General features: G+C 38.8%; 1 protein-coding gene across 3 annotated transcripts in view; it reads left to right on the plus strand.

Annotated features, from left to right (window-relative positions):
- Window positions 1–19,143, plus strand: part of dhx38 (DEAH (Asp-Glu-Ala-His) box polypeptide 38) — a 95,973-nt gene extending 76,830 nt beyond the window's left edge. For all 3 annotated transcript variants that reach the window (XM_085991729.1, XM_085991727.1, XM_085991728.1), the window contains one exon: window positions 16,666–19,143. In XM_085991729.1, coding sequence (XP_085847855.1) covers window positions 16,666–16,750 — 85 coding nt within the window. In that variant the 3' untranslated portion in view covers window positions 16,751–19,143. The remainder of the gene's footprint in view (window positions 1–16,665) is intronic.
- The last annotated feature ends 1,045 nt before the right edge of the window (window positions 19,144–20,188 follow it).

Below are 20,188 nucleotides of genomic sequence, written 5' to 3' on the forward strand. Positions count from 1 at the left end.
CCCTTCTTATACCATGCTCCATTTCCCCACATTTCGTCTATTTGTTTTCTAAGTTTTGGATCTGCTTTTGCATTCCTTTATCCTTTTGCTGTTTGTGGACATTTTGCCTTGTTACACTACACCATTCTGCATTTTATTCTGTGCATCTTTAATAGCCTACAGTCTTATTTGTTCAGTCAAAACGACTCATCTGGTAATACTCCTGTATTCCCAATTTGCTGTCCATTTATTTTATTTTATTCTTAAATACTGATGGATAAAACAATTTCATTTATCTGATTTCTTTTTTGTTTTGTATTTTTATTTTTAATTGCCTGTTAAGAGTGATTATATCTTCTAGTTCCTTTGCAATTCATTTTCTACATATTTTCAGCTTTCATATACCACAGTACCAGTGTGAGGTCCCAACCTAATCCAATAACTGTAGTGCCACAGCCTGAATAGTAAATAACCAATTCAAAATAATCTCACTGAAGACTGAAACTTGCATTAGCAGAAACTATTATTACCATGTTCTGTTTCTGTCACCGTGCCACCCAGTGTTAGAAATGATGTACTCAGATGTGCAATTAAATGAATCAGCATTGGCCAAGGTGGCTTCCGGCAAAGTTGGCAGTTGTGGAAGAGTTTGTATTCAAACAAGCTTGCGATTCTTTCTGCCCGAGTGAAATGTGGAGTTGCACAGCCACAATGGGGGAGCGAGTGGCTATAAAGGAGAGCAAACCAAAATTGGAAGGGGGAGGAGGAGAAATGAAGGATGTCCTCACTTCGCATTTCAACTTTAATTGGAATATATTTTGTGTGTACTTGGGGAAGGCGAAGGGTCATAACAACTATGAGTTAGTTTCTAAATTTTTAAATAAGTCTTTTAAAGATCTATGGGAGGGTAGGTGACCACTTCTGATTAAAGGTTTTGAACTCAGGAATGCAAAAGATAATTGGGAATTCATAAGTGCCAATTTATTTTTGTAAAAGACAGTTGCAAAATACTAAATAATTAAATTTAATCATTCTTGGGTAACTTGCCATACATAGCCAAAATGGCATTTGAAGAGGAATTTTATTTTAATTTGTGTTAATTTATCACTTAACTCAGTAAGGGTAATATTCATTTCAATATGAAAAGGATTTACAATATTTATAGGAGTTGTGTCAAAGACTGTGTGGCTATGTCTCCATTTATGCAGTTTGAAGGAATTGGCAATTAACTTTTGTAACTGAGATTTTAGTTAAAGTAAACTTTGTTATCTCTGTATATAGCTGAAATCCTCAACAAATTAGTGGAGAACTAGGAAGATTGCAAACATAAAAATGAAATGAAAGTTAATAAAGTAGTGACAAAATATTTTAAACTGCTAAAATACACACCAGTTGGGTTGCATGGTGGCACAGCACGTTGGAGCTCTAAAACAACGTGGTGGGATGTGGCAGATTTGCAGTCTTGACCATCTTAACATAATGAGGTGCTGAGTAGAGGTACATTCTTCCCCACTGTAGTTGATCTAGACTAGTTTTGCATGCATCGTAGTGACTGGCTATAGAATGGTATCAGTAGATTCTAGGAGCAAGTCTATCTTTACTGGGAAGGGGTGTGGCATAGAGAGACTACAAGAGGGGGAAATTAATGAGAAAATACATTAAAAAAAAAAACAATTCCTTTTTTAAATGTAATGCACGTAATTTAAATCAAAACTCCAGAAGTCCAAAGCAATCTTTCAAAGTATTAAAGGCAAATTACAGGAAACTTTTTTTTATCCGGCACTGACAGGACCGACGTGGTGCCGGTTCATCAAAAATTCCAGATAACTGAAAGCTGTAGTAAAAGATACGGAGAGCTGAGAGCTCCGTATAAAGCAACAAACCCTGTTGCTTAGCAACAGGTTCAAAACAATGGCCACAAGTTCCAAGCGTCTCTGTAGCTTAGCAACAGCTGCAGCCACACCCTTGCACAGCAACAGATCGAGGAAGGCAAGTAGAATATGAAGTAAAACTTACCTGAACCTACTCCTGAATTTTGCCGGTTAACCGAGATTTCCGGTTATTTAGGTGCCGGTAAATCGAAAGTTTCCTGCACATGGGTTCTGAGAAGTTATGTCTGCAAAGTTTCTGATCTCAACTGTACTATTGAGTTTCAGTGAGAAATCAGTTGCTTGCACCATAGGGAAGGGAAAATCCAAGCACCTTGGTGTCCCTCTGGAACATCTGTTAACATTCGCAAGAGCCCTGAGAGCATGTTTCTTGCCTACTCTTTCAGATGGAAAAACAACAGGAAGAAAATTAAAAATTCTCTCCATTTTGGGCCGTGCTTTGATGCACCTGTTCTGCAGCTCAAATAATGAACAGTTGGTGTATCCCAGAGTCTGCTGCTGTTCTTGATCCAGCCACTGGGAAACATGCAAGTGGTCCAGGGTGACTCCTTGGGGAGAAAGCACCTGTTTCTGCTTAGCACCTTCTTCTGACGTATAGGAAATTGAATGCACAAATCAGTGATCAACACAATACAGCATTTTGGGCAGGGGAAGATAATTTAGAGAAAAAGAATGAAAATAATGGACCGGATATTCCGATGCCTACGGGTGTGTACGAGCTGTGTACACACCCGTAGGGACATCGGAAATGCCGGTTTCAGGCATGTGCTGAAAACCAACATTTCCGATGTCAAGAATGCTCTTGACAGATCGGACGCCTGCCCTAGAGAAGGGCTTCTGTGGGCGGATAGTTCCGCTTTCTGGAGCACCTCCGCCCGCAGAAAACCCATAGAAATCTTACGCCTGGTAAAAGCAGGCGTAAGGCCTGCTTTTACCAGCATAAAATTTGAAAAATGTATTAAAAAAAATGTTTTCACTCATTTATCATTTAAAAATACTTTTTTAAAAAAAAAAGGAAGTTTATTTTTTAGCCCCATAAAAAATTGAATTATTTTTTTCAAAAAATTAACTTTTTGTTTAAAATATTTAATTTATTGTAATTTCAACTCATTTAAAAATGTGATTTTTTTCAAAATTTATTTAATGTTTTACTGTGTTTTTGGGGGTGATCCCCATTCATATATTTGACAGGTCTATCTGTCAAGTGTATGAAGGGGGATTCCCTTCTTTGATTGGCTCCCCATGGTCCACGTGATCCCAGGGACGCTTGCGAACCGCATGCACCTCTGGGATGCATGGGCCCTGCTCACTTGGAGTTGGAGAGGCCCAGGATCGGAACTATATGCACCTCGGGAGACCTCGGGTAAGGGCGTAGATTTTTTCCAGATCGGAGGCCTCCGCACGCAGGAAGCCTCCGATCGGAAAATACGGCCCATTGTCTCTCTACAGTTTTGCATTGGTACGGTGTTTGATGAATTCCATACAGTTGAAAGAAAGATGTTACAATTAACAGTTTATCATAGTGTTAACCTGTTGAGCGATGTAACATTTTATAGAAAAATAAATTTGCATAGAGAGAATCACATCGTTGACAATGAGCTCTTTGTTTTCTTTCACATGCTGGCAGCACACGTGAGTTATGACAGTCTTTCATATGAGTGAAAGAATGTCTAGAGCTTACTGTCACTGGTGAGATATTCTGTTTATTCTGTAGGAGTGAATGATACCTCGAGCCTTGGTGCAGCCTTTAAATAATTCTAGTACGCTGTGCACGGTTTGCTAGCCATTAAATGATGTTTCACATAATTCAATTGTCATTTTTGTTTCCACTCATGGGCAATGAAATATCTATCACTCCTGTAGAATTACAATAATCTTGTGGTTTATTCAGGAAATACTGCAAATAATACAAGTTTTTGGTTTATTATCTTTCTAAAAATGTGCAAACAAAATTGAGACACTGAATGAGAGAGAATTTCTTCTGAACCCCCCGCAAATATTCTCGCACTCTGAGGAAGTGCTATTATTTCAGAAAATGTGTTTTTTATTAGTACACAGCTACAGAAATAAAATGCTAAAGTCAACAAATACAGAAATGTCATGACAAATGAATAGAAATCTGATGATCTTGCACACCCTGTGGAACACTTTCCCAAACTCCAATGGATGGGGAAATCCAGTTGGAAAACCAATGGGTTAAAGAATTAATAAAATCAGAGTCTGCTGGAACAGAAATTGGTATTTAAATGTGTGACTAGAATCAAAAGAGTAGGAATTGTAGTAACCAAACTAATGGAATAACTAAGTAATTTACATGCAGTAGCTTATTTTTATCATTACTTATTGGGGAATTATTATTTTATGCAGGTAGTGTAAATGAGCAACTAGTTCTGCCATTTGAAAATGGACGCTTGTCAGCAATTATGCATTTGTTAATCTTTGGTTCCCATTTTAAAGTTTTTTTTATTCCCCTTTCCCCTTTTTATAAAAAAAAAGCCTTTGGTGCCTCACCATCATTTTCCATTAGGAGAGTGGGCAGACAAACCAACACTCTTAAACTGACCCACTGGTATGTGCATGAGTACATAGCAATTGACCCATCCAAACTTTTCCTCATTCCTCTGGAGAAGCACCACATCCTCTGCAGGGTAACACTATGGTACAGCACGTTGGAACACTTCAGCACTGTGCTGCACTGAGAATTTTTTCGTATACTTAACGCATTGCTAATCAAATTGAGGTCATGTAACCCTACTTTGTGGCCCTTGATCTGTGTAAGGTATGTGCCTGAATTCAGCACAATGGGTTTTCCAATTCTTTGACACTAATGTCTTGCATTGATATGGAATTAAATTAATTTTTTAACGAGCATTGAATAAAGACTTAAATGACATTAATCTATCATTAATCTGTCCTTGCACTTGAAGCAAAAGTAGTTAAAGTGTTGTGTACATTATGCCCTTGTTTTGAAATTAAGGACAGATATTAATCCTCTTTAATGTGTATGTGAACTGGCTGTGACCCTAATATGGCAACTAAATACAGGGATTTGTATAATATATTTCTGATTAAAAAAGACACTAAATCAATATTAGTAGTTCAGTGTACAGACTAATTAATCGAATAATTTATCTGCATTTTAGAACCGTATCTCAGTGAGCCAAAATATTTCAGACATTTCAGTAATGACACAAATGTTGATTGGAATTTCTTCATTTATAATAAAAATAATTAAAATCTGGTGCCTTCTGTTGTTTCCCAGTGATCCCACATTCAAATGCAAATAATGTAATTGTCAGGTGAGCAGATTTCATTTCCCTGCATTTAATATGACAGTATCCTCATTAATTTAAATTATGCAGTCTATAATATGAATCTAACAATGAAACTAATTATTTAATCATTGCTGAGTTTCAGTATTGTCAAAGTATACATTGTAAGGGGATTCTGTAAATGTTCTAAACAATTCACCAAACCAAATTTAATTGTGTTGTGCAGTATTTGTTTTCTTGTTGATTTTCTGCTTTAGGGGGAGGTTTTGTTGACTTCACTCACTTCCAACACATTTATGGATAACTTATTGTATCTATTACAGTATTGTCCAATCACCTGAATCTGGATTTGAATCCAACTGAATTTTACTGTTGTGACTGATGGCTTAAATGAAATGAGTTAGAGCAGTGGGGTTGAATCCAGAACACAAAACTGCCTTCCCAATTCATACAAAAATTGTAATAGTATTGTCTACATGCAGGATTCTGAATCCCCATATTCTTGGGAGGGAAGAGAAAAGCTATTCTTCATTTTGACATCAGAAATGCACTACAGTATGCATATGATATATTGGAAATTCCTTTACATGGCATTCTTATATGCCATAACGTGCAAGTTACCTTGCCCTCCCTTATAAGTACAGGAAACTTTGTGATATCCGGCACCAACGGGACCGGCGTGTTGCCGATCTATCAAAACTGCCGGACATACAAAGTTAATGTTGAAGCATACGGAGGTTTTCATCTCCGTATCTGACGACAAACACTGTTGCTTAGCAACAGCTTCTAAAGAGTCGGCTGCAGCTGCAAGCGTCTCTAGCTGAAGCTGTTGCTATAGCTACAGACCTTGCAGTGCCTGACTGGGGGGGGGAAAAAAAGAACAAGATCTAAAAAAAAACTTACAGAAAACGGCTCCTGATTTTTGCCGTTAGATCGAGTATTCCGGACAAACAACCTCCGGATAAACCAAAGTTTCCTGTAGCATTTTTGTGGTTTCTAAAGACAGCTTTGTTGAGGGGGTGTGGGGGGTGGTAGTAGGTTACAGTATTTGGAAATTCAAAATTAATAAATTGTAATTTTATACTTTTCAACATCCTGATCATTGGTTCCTTTAAAATAACAGATAAAAGTTACATTTGTCTGGATTAACTGGGAGAGAGAATGATGCACAGGTTTAGGAAAAGTTGGGGAAAATGTATTTGGTCACATTAAATAATATCATGAAACAAAATTATTTAGTCAAGTTTGGAACTTAATCCAGGCAGCCATACAAAGAAATTCACCCGGGTATGCGTGTGACAATAAACACACAATTACAGCGTCAGTCCCTTGGGGAGCTGAGGGATAGAGTTGAATATTGTTCTTGTTAAGCTCAGCAAGTTGGTTACCAACAGTCCTTTCTCTTTTGGTTCTGTATTGTAATTAGTTGTGCATTACATTTGGTTACCCCAATTCTGCCTTACCATTGGATTTTAACTTTGTTGTTTGATTATTTCTTTGAGCTCCTTAGTGACTTGGAAGTAGTTGCAAGTGACTATTTGCTAATTGAGTAATCAGTGCAATGGCATTTGTAATGTGGCTGAAGAATTACATACACATCATTTTAAAATGGCAAATAATTGCATAAATATTTTCCACTGATCAACTTTTGATATATTCCTGTTTTACATCCATATATATATATATATAAATCTACACATAAGAACATAAGAAATAGGAGCAAGAGTAGACCCTTCGAGCCTGCTCTACCATTCAATAAGATCATGGCTGATCTTCTACCTCAACTCCACCTTCCCGCTTGATTCCCTTGGTATCCTAAATTCTATCGATCTTTGTCTTGAATATACTCAACGACTGAGCATCCACAGCCCTCTGGGGTAGAGAATTCCAAAGATACACAACACTTTGAGTGAAGAAATTTCTCCTTGTTTCAGTGGCATAGTGGTTAGCACTGTTGCCTCACAGCGCCAGGGACCCGGGTTCAAATCTGGCCTCGGGCGACTGTCTGTGTGGAGTTTGCACATTCTCCCTGTGTCTGCGTGGGTTTCCTCCGGGTGCTCCGGTTTCCTCCCACAGTCCAAAGATGTGCAGGTTAGGTTGATTTGGCTATGATAAATTGACCCTTAGTGTTAGGGGATTAAATACGTGGGGTTACGGGGATAGGGTGGGATATGTGTCGGTGCAGGCTCGATGGGCCGAAATGGCCTCTATCTGCACTGTAGATTCTGTGATTCTGTGATCTGTAAATGGCCGACCCCTTATTCTGAAACTGTGACCCCTAGCCAGGGGAAAAATACTCCAGCATCTACCCTGTCAAGCTCCTTAAGAATTTTATATTTCAATGAGACCACCTCTCATTCTTCTAAGTGCCAGAGAATCGGTAATATTGTAATCCGAGGCACTGCCTCCTGTTTATGAAATCACATTGTTTATACTTGGGATATTTATACAGATTTTAAAATAAAATTAGAAAGTCCAGCTTTTTTTTTAAATTGGGAGGAGCCCCGTCAAACCCAACAACTCCTGTTGAAAGCACTTGTAGGCGGGCTTGTAACATTAATTTTTCACCTCTACAATTTTGATTCACTGCAGTACATTCCATACATTTAGAACAATCCAAACAAATAAATTGCACAAAAAAAGCATAAAGTTTTATGATTGCGAACAGAAGCTGACTCAACCATTTGTTTTCTTGCTTTTCCTTCTGGCAGTTTGGTGCCTGTTTACAAAAACCCACAGGAAAAGTGGTCCAACTGTGGCTAACAAGAGAAGTTATAGATAGTATTAGATCAAAGGAAGAGACTTATAATGTTGCCAAAAAGAGTAATAAGCCTGAGGATTTTAGAATTCAGCAAAGGTGGATCATGAAATTGATAAAGAAAGGGAAAATAGAATGAGAGTAAACTAGTGAGAGACATAAAAACAGACTGTAAAAGCTTCTATAGGTATGTAAAAAGGAAAAGATTAGCGAAAGTAAATGTGGGTCTCTTACAGGCTGAGGCAGAAGCAATTATAATGGGGAATAAGGAAATGGCAGAGAAATTAAACAAATACTTTGACCGCGATTTTGCAAATGGATGCGGCTTGGGAGCGGGTCAGCTGGTTTCCGGGCTCCAGTCCTGCCCCCAACTGCATCCGGCCCATGGACGTGATTTTCCCTTGATTGACTTTGTTAAGCCCGCCAATTAAGAGGAAGCCGATCAGATGATGTTGTTTGATGACGCGTCATCTGACGGTTTTCTTAAAGGGACCACGCACAATTTTTTTCTGACAGCTCATTTCTCAGTGTTTGACAGCATTGAGGTGCTGCAAACACTGACAATCACTGTACAATGGTGAGCTCTTGCATCCAGGCTCTCCCGTTACTCCCTCCTTAGGAGAGAACAGATGGCAGCTGCAGGTGAGGTTACAGAAGCGATCTGTCACTGGTGAGAGAGGTTCTCCCAATGAGGTGGGACTAGACATCCAATTCAAAACTTGTTACCTACAGAAAAGTGTAAATGCATTAAAAATGATTTTTCCAACATTTTCTTACCTCTGAAACTCACCAGTGCATCATTGGATCTTTCACACTACTTCTGCAGCTGTCCTCAATGCAGAAACATCACAGCAGACTCGCAATACGCCACACTTACCTGGCGTGGTGTCCAGATGTCAGGAAACCTGAGGCAGAAGCGGCAAAATTGAAAAAGAGCCTCTTAACTAATATCAAGTACCTGTTAACAAGAAGGTAAGTGGCTTTAATCCTCTTCCCGCCGCTAGGTGTCGGGTCCATGCGCAGATCGGGGACCCGACACTTGGGAAGATTGATTGGAGGCGGGTTGACAGCGGGTTTCCTACCTGCTGTCAATCTTTGCGATTTTGACCGCGGTCCCGCCTCCAAACCCACACTCTGAGCACCGTCAAAATTCCGACCTTTGTTTCTGTCTTTACAGAAGAAGACGCAAAAAGCTACCCGGAAATAGTGGAGAACCAAGGATCTAGCGAGAATGAGGAACTGAAAAAAATTAGTATTAGTAAAAAATAGTACTGGAGAAATTAATGGGACTGAAAGCTGATAAATCGCCTGGACTTGATGGCCTACATCCTAGGGTTTTGAAAGAGGTGGCTACAGAGATAGTGGATGCATTGGTTGTCATTTTCCAAAATTCCATAGATTCTAGAATGGTTCCCGCAGATTGGAAGGTAGCAAATGTAACCCCACTATTTAAGAAAGGAGGGAGAGAGAAAATGGGGAACTACAGACCAGTTGGCCTGACATCAGTAGTAGGGAAAATGCTAGAATTTATTATTAAGGATGTGGTAACAGGGCGCTTAGAAAATAATAATAGGATTGGGCAGAGTCAATACGGATTTATGAAAGGGAAATCGTGTTTGACAAATCTGTTTTTTGAGGTTGTAACTAGCAGAATAGATAAGGGGGAACCAGTGGATGTGGTGTATTTGGATTTTCAGAAGGCATTCGATAAGGTGCCACACAAGAGGTTATTAAACAAATTTAGGGCTCGTGGGATTGGGAGTAATATACTAGCATGGATTGCGGGTTGGTTAACAGACAGAAAATAGAGAGTAGAAATAAATGGGTCATTTTTGGGCTGGCAGGCTGTAACTAGTGGGGTACTGCAAGGATCAGTGCTTGGGCCTCAGCTATTCACAATCTATATCAATGATTTGGATGAGGGGACCAAATGTAATATATCCAAGTTTGCTGATAATACAAAGCTGGGTGGGAATGCAAGTTGTGAGGAGGATGCAAAGAGGCTTCACGGGGATATAGACAGGCTAAATGAGTGGGCAAGAACATGGCAAATGGAATATAATATGGAGAAATGTGAAGTTATCCACTTTGGTAGGAAAAATAGAAAAGCAGAGTATTTTTTAAGTGGTGAGAGATTGGGAAATGTTGGTATTCAGAGGGACCTGGGTGTCCTTGTACACAAATCACTGAAAGTTAACGTGCAGGTACAGCAAGCAATTAGGAAAGCAAATGGTATGTTATGCCTTTATTGCAAGAGGATTTGAGTATAAGAGTAAAGACGGCTTATTGCAATTATATAGGGCCCTGGTGAGACCACAGCTGGAGTATTGTGTACAGTTTTGGTCTCCTTACCTAAGGAAGTATATACTTGCTATAGAGGGAGTGCAACAAAGGTTCACCAGACTGATCCCTGGGATGGGGGATTGTCCTATGAGGAGAGATTGAGTAGACTAGATCTATATTCTCTGGAGTTTAGAAGAATGAGAGGTGATCTCATTGAAACATGCAAAATTCTTACAGGGCTTGACAGTGTAGATGCAGGGAGGATGTTTCCCCTGGCTGGGGAGTCTAGAACCAGGGGTCACAGTCTCAGAATAAGGGGTCGACCATTTAGGACTGAGATGAGGAGAAATTTCTTCACTCGGGAGGGTGGTGAATCTTTGGAATTCTCTACCCCTGAGGGCTGTGGATGCTCAGTCATCGAGTATATTCAAGACAGAGATCGATAGATTTTTGGATATTAAGGGAATCAAGGGATATGGGGATAGTGCAGGAAAGTGGAGTTGAGGTAGAAGATCAGCCATGATCTTCTTGAATGGTGGAGCAGGCTCGAGGGGCCGAATGGCCTACTCCTGCTCCTATTTCTTATGTTCTTATGTTACATCTATGAGCAAGGTAATAGTGTTGAGATACTTCACCATGGCAGTAGAATTGAGTTACATTGGAGACAAACAGCCAACCTGTTAGCCATGAGCATATTGTGCGTTTTTCAATTCTCTGGTAGGCAGGTACTGTGGAATATTGTATTGCTTCCTGCCGCTGTGAAATACTGTATTGCTTCCTCCCCTTATGAATGTGATAGTGCTGCTTAAAAAAACCCCAGAATAGTCTAGAAGAAGATGACTTAGTAATTTTGTAGCTGTGAAGATATATAAAAAATTGAGGAGGCAAAATAAAAATAGAAATAGCTGAATTTGTTATAAATATATTAATGTTTTGATTCAGACTCACATTTTATGCACATCTGTTCTGAGCACCCCAGTTATGACCCTTATGAAAAACATTATTCAGAATGCAAAACGTAAAATAAAATGTAATTAATTATGCATGCAGAGTTAATGTTTGAAGTATGGTTTTGACACAATTTAATGTAAATATTTTAAATAATGTTCATCTATACATTTGCTCAAATGTCATCCTTTAACGATTGTAATTATACTTTGTGTCGTCCTTCAGACAGAGCTGTTGTTAATTTACTGACCAAAAATACATCAGGGATTTTGAGAACATTTTTCATGTAATATTGTGGCTGTCTTCAGTTATCAAGCAGCCATCAGTAGTAGCTGTCCCTAATATAACAGAGAGAGAGAGAGAGAGAGAGAGAGCAGCAGCCTTTCAGATTTACAAAATTGAATAGAAACAATAACTATCTAGCACGTAGATTGCTGGGGGATTTGTCTGGCTTTTTCCAGGAGAAGACAATTGTTCCAGTGACTTTCATCTTGGTTCTGACAGATTCTTTAATGCAATACCCCCTCCCCTCTTTCCTCTCTCTCTCTCTCTCTCTTCTCTCAAGTGAATGAAATAATACCCTGCCATTTCTGGGCAAGAGAGATAAGAGCAATATTCTCTGTTCCTGTAGTCACCAAATATGGAATATAAAACACTGCAGTCCCTATTTGAGCTGGTTTTCAGAGCAGGGACTGGCAAGGTCACCGTAGGGGTCACTGATGCAATATCAAATTATGATAGATTAAAAATGTGCAGTCAGTGCATGTTAAAGGAATAACCGATTTGCTGCTAAATTTATTCATTTATCAAGAACATTCAGCTAACAGGAAATTCTCACAAACATTAATACAGTATCTGTGTTTTGCAGAAATATTTCACCTGTATGTTTGAAATGAATGATGAGATATTCCCTTATAAGTCTATCAGAGGTACTAAAATGGAAAATCAAACAAAATGCATTTGCAGGACATCATGCAAGTGGTGACAATATGTGATTTGCAATGGTAGTAAACTGCAAGGCAAATTATTTCAATTCATCAGTTAATAAAAGTAAACAGTTGGGAATTAGATAAGAAATCTGTTTCAGTTTTTCACTTTTCATTCACTTAGCAGTAATTCAGAGAATACGGTAGTGGCTGATAATTTGTGAGGTATCCAGGGCTTTCATGTTCAAGATATTAAAAAGGAGATTACACTGCCTGGTTAGATGTCATTCTTTTTATGATCTGTGACTGACATTCAGCTCAGAGAAAAATAAAGCCTTGATGGGCTTTCTTTGTGGGAATTTATTTTTAAAGGAATATTGTTTAATTTGGACCTATTTTTGACTTTGCTAGAGAGACATTGCTGTTTTCCTTGAAACATTTTGTTTGCTGCCTTATTTTCATTTTATTAACTACCTCCTATTTTCCATTTGTAGGAAAATGTAAAGTAGCGTTAAAATAGTTTGTGTGTTGTGTGTGTGTGTGATGTATAAAATGAATGTTGGGTTTCATGATGCAGAACCCCAGAGCAGTCATTAGACATTTTACTTTTTATGGACTAGTGGCAACCTGGAGAAAATAAATGATGATGGAGAAAGACAACACATGCTTGAGCCACCCAGTCATCAAAAGTGTAAATCCTGTTTGATAACACATCCCTCTCCCCCTTTCTTAGTTTTAAGATGTTGTGGGGAATTGTGACATCCTCAATTTTGCACAACCAGGAATCAAACCTAGAATCCTTCTAATCTGTATGACTCAATGCCAGCTCACACAGGGCACATAATTCACTGAGCAAATGTTGGGTGGGGTGATCTTCAACAACTTTCATTTAACATGCTCTTGAAAAATAATTAAGGCCACTGAGGCCTTGGAATCTCAACATGAGATTTTTTTTCTAAATAATTTTTTTTTGAACCTATAACTTGTGAAGTTTCATATTACATTTAGTCATATTGTTCCACAATTCCTTCTTCATACAGTTCATTTTATTTAAGCACACAAAAAGTAAAATGGTTGCTTTCAATCTGTTTAAGACCATGGAAAGCCTAAAAATAAAAACATCCAGCGCCTGGCAGCAAAGTGACACAAAGCTTGACCCGCTATTTTCTGTTGCTTGTGGAAGTTGTGAACATCTACCTCAGTATCGCTTATTTCTCCTACCTTATTTGACAATGGGCATAAATTGGGTGCCTAGGGTGGAAGATTTGTTGTGGATATTACCATTTCTAGAGTCAAGAGTCCAACCACAAATGTTCTTCCCTTTCCCTCTGTCCTCCTTGAAATCAGTTACTTGCCCTCTGGTCTAGTTCCATGGGTCGCGCCAGCCCTTTGGTACGTCAGCCAAGTGACTTTACTTCATGTGTGAGATCAGAATCTGTGTTGACCGGCAGAGTCATCACAAGTGAGTTTGATCCTGTTGTTGCTCAACATCCACATACATGGACTTTCCAGGAGGGGTGGGGTAGTCTTTAATAGTGACCAGGAATAGAATCGCTGGCTATTTTCTTTTCAACTTTGTTCCTTGCCTAGCACAAAGCAGCTGAAGCCAATTGTAGCATCCTTACTGCCAGCCTTACTAAAATCAGTTAACTCATCACAGAATGGGGATTGTACCTTTCTGGTTGTCATGGCTAAGGACCACGCCACACAGTGAATTTATACATTAAGCCATCAGAAAGCAAGAGGACCTTTTATAATCAGCAATCTTTAGCATGAGGTTCTGACTTTCGTTAATTTATTTTTGTTCTGCCTTACTGAAATCTGACTTGTCCTGAATTCAGCTGGAGAAAGTACTAGAAGCATGCTGATGAAATGATGGCATCAACAAGAAAAAACACACCTGATTATGATCTGTTCAGTTTTGTTTTTGCCACTGGCACTGAAGTAAGTTGGAAGAGGTTCTGTTTAACACGCCAGGTTCATTAAACAATTTCCATTTGCGCTGAGACAGCAATTTGTATCTATTATTTGAGCTATTGTGCCATTTGCGGAAAGTACCTAGCAACTTTAACAAAATAAGGTTCATGAATAAACCTAGATAAAATTCTACTCTCATGATTATAAATTGGGGCAGTATTTGGTACAATGGGAACGATATTGATTGCAAAACCTTTGCAATCTATTTGCATACTACCAAATATTAACATTAAAAATTATAACCAATCCGAAAAAGTGGTTGAATAGTCTCATTTCTAATTACAGCCACACCCAATTACACTTTATTAAAGTTCCTGGATACTTCCTTCAAATGGAACAACTTGCAAACGCCAGACTGGGAATATAGTGAAACATGGTGCTGGTGCTAATGGGCTTTATAAAATGTATTTAATAGTCTTAATTGGAGGGATCATGTGGCAGAGTTGGTTAACACAATTCTTTTCACCTTGTCAACTGTGTCTACATTCACCCTTGACTGATGGAATGCAAGACTTCTTGCTCAAAGAGTCCGAGGTGGATGAGTACTCAGCAGGAAACAGCTATAGTTTATCACTAAATTGGCCATCTTACTCAGGTGCAACTGTAGGTTATTTGCACTTCTATTGCTTAGGCAGAATAGAGATTGCTTTTAATTCCATCTGACACATGCCCCACCAGATCTGGGAGTGCTTGATGGTGACAATGTAGGGTAGAACTTTCCAATCTGAAATGTACACTTCACGCTTGTGTACTACATTTTCACACCTATATATACTTGTTTATTTTAAATGGGTTAATGCCTACATAAGAATAACACACACAGGAATGCGATGTGGCGTGTTTGTACGTGAACTTCACCAACTGGATTTTCTACGCTTTGGTAGAACAATAAAAATAAAATGTTATCCAGAGTGGAAAAATGTTCTATTGCCCAGTAACAACATTGAAGCACAACAGCATTGCAAAATAAGTAATTTGAAAATATCACAACTTTGTGTAGTCACTTTTACAGTGAGACTATTAAGATTTTTGGCTGTATTTTCAAAGGATGTGGTAAGATTATGAATTCACACCGAGAAGTGAAAATCATGCAACCTACACAGAAATGTGTCAGATTGCCCATAGCAGCACTGTTTCACTTTAAATCACGACACAGGGTAAGGGGAATAGGTACAAACTGATAAATAGCAAGTTCAGGATTGATGTCAGGACCGGCAATGGTCGCCTGGGTAGAGTAGTGAAGACAAAAATTCTTGAGTTATTCAAGAGGCAGTTAGATCCTGTGTTGGGACATCGTGCATTTCTATAGAAAGATGAGCTAGATCAGCTGAATGGGCTCTCCCATCTGTTTTTATCTTTGTGAGTACAGAGAATGCAACCCTGAGGAATTTTCCTTATGCCAGTGAAAAGAATTATTTAGACAGAGTTAAACGGAGTTTCTAGTTGGGTAGGTTGCCAAACATGATGTGAAATGACCATATATTTATTATGTGTAGTGGTATATAGATAAAAGGTAATGAATCTTAAAATCTTAAGTGAATTTAAGAGTACAGTATTAAGACTCATGGAAATAATTCATATCCCCATTGACTTGCTGACCTGAGTTACCATCAGCGTCACAAGTGGGACCTACTCCACAGGCCATGGTGTGTACTAAAGGTTATAAGCAGCTTTGATAGAGGGGGGAAAAAGTTGTTCACTACATTAATTTGTGGCTTGATTCTAGTGCAATACAAGCACTAATTAGATTGTGGTGCAATACAAGTTTATAATGATTATTGTTTGAACAATGTCTTCAAATGCTTTTTTATTAATATACAATATATTAAAAAAATCTTGTCAGCATGCATTTCCTATGCTGACTTTTCCATTATAAATTCCTATGTCCACATTGATAATGGAAACTGGCTATGTAAACTTGCCACGTTATAATTACACCCTCCTTCCAATGATGCTGCTGTAACACCTCAATTTTGCATTTTCTGACTCCTTGGCCAGAAACTCCTTTTGAGACAATAATTCTATTATGGATTTTCTGCATGGATCCTGTGCTGAATTTTTAAAAATGTTTTCTGTTGTAAGAATATTTTTGGTTCTCATTATGCATCAGATGGAGAGAAAATTTTCTGTGCACGTTAGCTGTAACAAAACTGTAAGCTCATTTATAAAGAATGGGTTTGTGATTGCACTATAGATAATGCACCGAGGAAAATCTTCCCCCTTAATAGTTTCTGTTTTTATCCTTGCATCAATATGAACCTATAAACAGTTTGGTGACTGAACAATATTTACTGACCATCTGTTTTTATTTTTGGTATTTTAGCCATTTATTTATTGCCAGTTACTCATATAGAAATTGAAAAGGAAAATAAAAACAGCTGCAGACATTTGATGGACAAGATTAATTTAATATAGATGAACAGAGAAGCCGAATTTGTGTTCTGAACAGGAGGTGCAAACTAGAAAAGAAAATTGCCTTGTGCAGCTATTCATATAAATGGCTATTGTTATAAACTCTTTGAAGGCAGTAATTAAGAGGATTTGCTGTGTCTAATTCACACTCTTTTCCCCCCTCCCTCTCTTTGATTTGAAATGAAGAAATAGCCCTTATAATATTTGTATTTGTTTTATAGGTCAGTCAAGATTTATACCCCTGGACGCAGGGAGCCAGGAACACCAATGACACCACGACATACCCCAGCACGCTTTGGACTTTGATTGCTATCCAATTTTGTTTTATGTTTTTTTAATTTTTGTACAAAGATTGTCTAAATATTCATGGCTTCAAATTTATATTTGTATATTACAAGTAAAAAAAAACTAATCTACATTTTTCTAGTGCCTCAGAATAACAGTAATTGTGGTTATGATGTAGTGTGTGGGTTTTTCATTTCATCATAGTCCAGTGCTAGTGATTGGAAAAATTCAAGTTTATCATCACCATGGAATGCGTACAGGTACGTGTGACGGCAGTTTTTTTGCTGTCATCACCAGTTTTGCACGTTGGGCAGTAGATCCATGCGTCCTCAGCATGGGGCCAGCTAACTGTGTATGTTTGCAATATGTACGGGTAACCTGTGCATTCCAATGGATATCTTACAGTTAATTAATTTTTATGCTGGAATTGTTTCACTGTTCCAATGTTACACATTTTCACACTACTGTATTTAGGTTTTCTGGTTTTTTTTAAATCCTTGAAATTCTGTTTCTTCTAGTTTTACATTGATGTGTGAATTTACTCCTTGGGAAAACATTTTCAAACTTAAGGATTTAAACTGTCACCTTTATTTAAGAGGAATAAATGTGCAAGAGAATTTTAGCTCAACTGCATTTTTAATCCATCTTCAGCTACAATAGCGCCACCTCTTATCAACAATAAGCATAACTGTCTTCAAAGGTTTTGGGGAGTTAATAGAGCAGACACCATGAAAGAGAGGACAGCAGGGAGGAAAATATGCAATCCCCTACACCTTAGAACTTCCTGGTAAGGTACCTTGCCACAAGGGAGATCGTCTGACCAGGCTGACATGCTTAAAGTGCTGAGTAAATGGTATTCTCCAAGGACCTATAGTCGAAGCATGTTGTATAGAAAGCAAGATCTATTGGATACACTGTTCCTTGCTGTTTCAGGGCCGTTTGTTTAATTAGGCAAAATCTACTTGCATTGTAATTTCTTTTTCTTTCCTGCCCTTAAAAGTCCAGCTAGCCAGGCGTTTGTGTGCTAGTGTTTGGCGAGAGGCCCCCATGGATATATTCTGCCAGAGAAAGACTGCTTTTTGCTATCATGACAAAATGGAGCTGGTTTTCTGTTTGTAACTTCGAGGGCGTAAACAGCAATTGTGCCCAATTATAAAGTCTGCATCATAAGGGAAACTTTTCTGGTAGAAGCTTGTGACACAGTGGAACCCATACCTCTCGACCTGCAAAAATGACACATGGCCAACATCTCGGACACTTTTTGTTGACTAAGTGTAGCTGCATTTGAATCTATTTACATATTCATGAAGCTACATGTAGTAAAATAAGTGTCTTGAGATATTTTGTTTCCTTATCAACCTCTAATTTGATGCAGTGCTGTGCCTTCCACAAATGCAAATGTAGGTTTAACTCTTTCACAATTTTCAACCTGGGATTAATACATTATTGTATTTCAATATTTATTGCACAGTTTAAATCTTACGGTGTTCCAGCCTCCTCCAACATGCTCATTTCTCTGAACCTCTTCATAAACTAGGGTCCTAAATGCCACAGTTATCCTTGAGAGAAAATGAGGTTTGCTTCACATCTCCTTAATTCTTCAGCTGAGGTCCCTTCATACTTCACAGCTGTTTCACCCAACTTGAATTTTTTAAATACTAGCCGATTGCCTGTGATGTTGGCTATGATGAGGAGTAAGAAAATGTGCTGTCTTTTATGATGGGAGTCTCATATCGGGTACTGTAGGGGTGTCCAAGACATAGCCCCTGGCCAAACTTGTTCCACAAACTCCTATTATCCAGCCTTGAAGCCCCATTTCAATTAGTTTCTACTTGTGTGCATCAGTATGTTTGTTCTGCTATTGGCTTCAAGCCTCAAGGATTGGAAATTGCTACTCCCTCATTGGTGATTTAGACCTGTTAGGACCAGTTTTTAACGATACCTTTAACGATTCTCCAGGCATGGAAGTTTTCTAAGCTGAAACCAATTGTGGAAGAAATACCAACTTTAGAGAATGGATGGTGGAAGAGGAGAAAAACAGTGTGTGGTGGAAATGACAGTGACAGTGACCGTGAGCAGAGCGGAAGGCAGTAGCGCAGGTTGGCCCATGGACGACAACAATTAAGTGGTGAAGTAGACATCACCAATTCCGGTAGTGGAGAGCGCTAACTGCAGCAAGGATATAGATAGTGGGGAGCACCAGGTAGGCAGCCAAGTTTTGTATAGGAGTTTCAGTTTGTGCATTTGGTTAACTGGATTTTTGCATATGGGTGTCTGCAAGAAATGGCTCTTCAATAAATGTAAAAATGTTCTGTTGTAATATAAACCCCAGATCTTGTATCCAAAACTGAGATTGTGAAAATGCGTGAGAATGTTTGTCCAATAAATGTGAACTTGTTTTATTGGAAACAAAAGTAATTGTGTTGGACATGGTGTTTAATCAGAATTGTGTCGCTCTCAAAAGATTTTAATTCAGTGACTCATTCACTGGTTGTACGTCACTGCTTTGAAAAGTTGAACATTCATGAAGTGTGTATATATGCATTAGGTCCGTAACAAACTGTGTGATATTTAAACATTTATCTCATGACATTGCTAATGGACCACTTTTTTTAACTCTTCCTGTACCTGTGCTTTTTTCAGTCTTTGTGACCCTCTCTCTGTATTTTACATAGGATTACATATCTGAATGTTCTACAATTCTCTATATTCTCATTGCAGTGTTTATCTTTCTGTTCCTGTGCAACTTTGTTCTCATTCTGGTTTCTGGAAGTGCGAGGTTGTGCACATCCAGAAGCTTGGGCCAGTGTTTGGGAACACAGTTGGTGGTCTGGGGCCGAATGGTATGAAGGAAGGGTGAAAGAAAAGAAAGACTTGCATTTATACAGCGCTTTTCACGACCACCGGACGTCTCGAAGCGCTTTACAGCCAATGAAGTACTTTTGGAGTGTAGTCACTGTTGTAATGTAAGGTGGGGAGAACCTGGGGTGCTGTGTCTGAGGGAAGCAGACTAACTGTGACAGAGTGCTGGTGTCTGCCAGTATTTGTGGAGGAGGTTGGTGCCTAGAGCTTGCCAGCAGTTGGGGGCTGGGGCCTGGGCCGCTTTGGGAGGGAAGTTGCCTGGGAGCTTGTTTATTGGGGTAGCAGGTTGAAATTGGCAAAAGCAGGTTTCTTTGAGTGAGTTGAGAGTTGTTGGCCATACTCTATTTATTGAGGGCTTTTGATGTGACTATATGATTTGCTTCTCTGCTGTCGGATTCTGGCCACCATCAGCAAAACCAAACAAAAGCCGAAGAGAAGTTATTGCAGTCAAAACCGGAGCCAGGGCAGACAGGGAAATTGAAACCTGGCAGCATTTCTTGGGCCATCCTGCAGTACTGGAGCTATGCACCAGTTAGTGAAACAGGAAGGTGAGGTGTGAGAAATGGGGGTGGGGCTCATAATTTCACACAAATAACA

Source organism: Somniosus microcephalus, chromosome 6 (genome assembly GCF_052327205.1).
Source record: "Somniosus microcephalus isolate GS21.2 chromosome 6, FLI_Smic_1.0, whole genome shotgun sequence".
Taxonomy (NCBI): Eukaryota; Metazoa; Chordata; class Chondrichthyes; order Squaliformes; family Somniosidae; genus Somniosus; species Somniosus microcephalus.